The 3,089-nt window shown below is 67.0% G+C and overlaps 1 protein-coding gene across 1 annotated transcript in view; it reads right to left on the reverse strand.

Moving 5' to 3' along the window:
• Positions 1-2,762, reverse strand: part of PDK2 (pyruvate dehydrogenase kinase 2) — a 6,082-nt gene extending 3,320 nt beyond the window's left edge. Inside the window, exons 1-6 of the mRNA XM_017740492.1 lie at positions 2,596-2,762; positions 1,718-1,789; positions 1,306-1,490; positions 765-854; positions 425-502; positions 3-87 (exon numbers count right to left, since the gene is read on the reverse strand). Coding sequence (XP_017595981.1) covers positions 3-87; positions 425-502; positions 765-854; positions 1,306-1,490; positions 1,718-1,789; positions 2,596-2,663 — 578 coding nt within the window. The 5' untranslated portion in view covers positions 2,664-2,762. The remainder of the gene's footprint in view (positions 1-2; positions 88-424; positions 503-764; positions 855-1,305; positions 1,491-1,717; positions 1,790-2,595) is intronic.
• Between the last annotated feature and the right edge of the window lie 327 nt (positions 2,763-3,089).

Genomic DNA, 3,089 nt, shown 5'->3' on the forward strand with positions numbered 1-3,089 from the left:
GCTGGGGTACCTTGAAGAGCTCGAAGAGCATGTGGTACAGGTGGGACGGGACGTAGACGATGCTCACGGGCTGCTCCGAGTTGCTGGCTGGGGAGGACACTGGCATTGGTGGGGGCAATCCTGACCCCAAACCTCCCCCAGCCCCAAATGAGTCACCTTAGAGTCCCCCGATCACAGGGACCCCCAAACCTAAATAAGCCAAGTATCCCCTGCCACGGGGACCCAAACCCTAAAGGAGCCAGCTGAGAAACCCCTGAAATGGGGACCCCCAACCCTAAAAGAGCCACACAAAAGTCCCCCTGCCCCAGGGACCCCCAACCCTAAAGGAGCCACCTGATAACACCCTGCCTGGGCCCCCCCGCTGTCCCTCAGCCCCCGCTGTCCCCTCAGCCCTGCTGTCCCCTCGGCCCTGCTGTCCCCTCACCGTTGACCTCCTCGATCTCCAGCTCGGGTGAGGCCATGTAGTATTTGTCACACAGCAGCTTGGCCATGTTGTAGGCGTCTGGGAAGGGGGGGACACAGGGCTCAGCACCCCCAGGCCCAACAGGGGCAGCCTCTGGGTCCCCTCCACTCCCAAACATTCCCCATTCCTACAGATCCGGGAAGTTTTTGGGGTCTTCTGCAGCCACCGCAAAGCTCAGGGGACACCGTGGCTGAGGCCACCCCACACCTGTGACACGAGTGGTCCCAGGGGGACTTCCAAGCAACCCCCCCCCCCCAAATTCCCCCTCCCCCGTGGGGGTGGGACCCCAGACCCCACCAACCTCTCACAACGTTGGCCACGTTGCAGTGGGGGTCGATGCTCCCGATGTGTTTGGGGTGCGCGGGGTTGGTGCTGCCATCGAAGAGCAGGGCTGGGAAAGGGACAACGAGCTGGGGGCACCCCAGGGACACCCGGGGACAGCCCCAGGGTGCTCTAGGGCTGTGGGGGGAGACATTTGGGGCTGGGGGAGATGCCCAAGACACGATCCCTGGGGGTGGTGGGGACACTTGGGACAGACCCCTGAGGCTGGGGGGACACTCTGGGGACACCCAGTGATGATGGGGACCCCCGGCACAGACTCCTGGGGTTAGGGGGGAACCCTTGGGGCAGGGAGAACCTTGGGGAGTTCCCTGGAGCTGGGAGGACCCTCAGGACAGACCCCTGGGGACACTCTAGGGGGTTCTGGGGACACCCCGTGTTCTCAGGGACACCCAGGACCCCTCAGGACGGGGTTCCCGGGGCAGGGAGACCCCTCAGGACGGAGTTCCCGGGACAGGGGGACCCCTCAGGACGGGGTTCCCGGGCCCCCCACGCCCCCTCACTGTGCTGGTTGATGAGCATGCGGATGGAGATGCGGCTCAGGTAGAAGCGGTCCAGGAAGTACTGGATGTTCTGGTTGGACACGGGGTCGTCCCCGTACGTCTCCTTGTACTCGATGACCCCTTGCGCCATGGTGGGGACGACGTCGTTGTGCCGGTTCCGGATCGTCACCAGCGCGTTCGTGAACCTGCCCAGGGGACAGCGACAGCGCTGGGGACACCCGGTCCGGGCACAGCCGCAATCCAGGCCGGGATTCCCTGGGAGCTGGTGGCGCTGGGAAAACCCGGAGCAGAGTCCGGTGGCACCGGGGGGTGGGGACACTTCGGGGAGACCCCGGGTGACACCAGCGCGGCTCTGGGAGGAGGTGACACCCTGGGATTGGGGACAAGCACACGCTGTCACCTCCTGACTCACTGTCCCAGCGTGGCTTGGTCCTCGGGGTCCCTGTCGTGGAATTCCATGATGTCCAGCAGGCTCTGGACGTACCTGGGGGGGACACAGTCATCCCACAGCTGGCACCCCCAAACAGAGGGGACACCCCAGGTGACACCACGAACGGCCAGGGTTCAGCCCCCCTCAAACCAGGCCCCCCACCCCAAAATCTGCTGCCCCAGCAGCCACTGTCCCACCCCCCTGCTGGCACGGGGGCCCATGGGGACACAGCCCCTCTGCTGGGGGGTGGCTGTGGGAGCGATGGCACAGCCGGACCCCCTGGCACGGTCTGACCCCTCGGCACGGCCGGATCCCGCTGGCAGCGGCCCAGGACACTGGACAAACAACGCGTCACGCGGTGGCACTGGGAGAAGGGTCACGCTGCTGGCACTGGCACAGGGACACGGCACTTAAAGGGACACTCAGACCCCCCAGGACAGCGATCCCCTGTGACCCGGCCCCTTCAGGGAGCAGGTGGCACTGGAGGCCCCCCCGCTGGCACAGGGCGTCCCCAGAGGACCGGCAGCCCGTGTCACCCCTCCCTGTGCCCCCCGTGCCAGCACCTCGCAGGGGAGGGCAGGCAGTGACAGCTGTGGGACACATGGTGCTGGTGGCACCTGCGGTGACAGCAGGACCCCCCCGGGGGGTGCCAGGAGCCGTGGCAGACAGGGGAGCTGTGCAGGTGACAGCAGGGGGACCCAGCGGGGTGACAACAGCGGGACCTGTGGCAGTGGGACCCCAGGCAAGAGGCAGACGTGGGACCCCCATGAGCCACAATGACGGTGCCAGCAGGCCCCAGCCCGGTGACAGCGGTGGCACCTCCCACGTGGGTGTCCCCGTGTCCCCAAGGCCCGACTGACCAGCTCTGCACCAGCTGCACGGAGGGCGTGCGCAGCACCCGGTCCGGGAGCAGGTTGATCTCCTTCATGATGTTGGAGAGGCGCACGGGCAGCTCCTGGCGCAGGAAGGCGAACGACGTCTTCTCGCAGGCATTGCTGGAGCCTGGGGACAACGGGGGACACCGGGGGACATGGGGTGAGCCCCCACAGGACCCCCGGAGCCTGCACTGGTGGCATGGCCACCCCTGTGCTGGGTGGGACTGGGGGGCACTGGGGAGAGGGGACAGCAGCAGCAGGTCCCTGTAACCGGCCGGAGAGGGCTGGGGGACACCGGGGGACACCTGGGGGGACAGGGAGGGCTGAGGTGGGCTCAGCCCACTGGGGAGGACAGGCTGGGTGCCCAGTGCCACCCAGAACAGCACAATTCCGAGCGGAGCAGGACCTGGGCCATCGCCAGAGCCCAAAGCAGACCCAGGGGTCCCCAGGGACACGGTGAGGGGTCCCCAACCAGCAGC

The sequence above is a fragment of the Corvus brachyrhynchos genome, unplaced genomic scaffold (assembly GCF_000691975.1).
Source record: "Corvus brachyrhynchos isolate BGI_N302 unplaced genomic scaffold, ASM69197v1 scaffold47, whole genome shotgun sequence".
Taxonomy (NCBI): Eukaryota; Metazoa; Chordata; class Aves; order Passeriformes; family Corvidae; genus Corvus; species Corvus brachyrhynchos.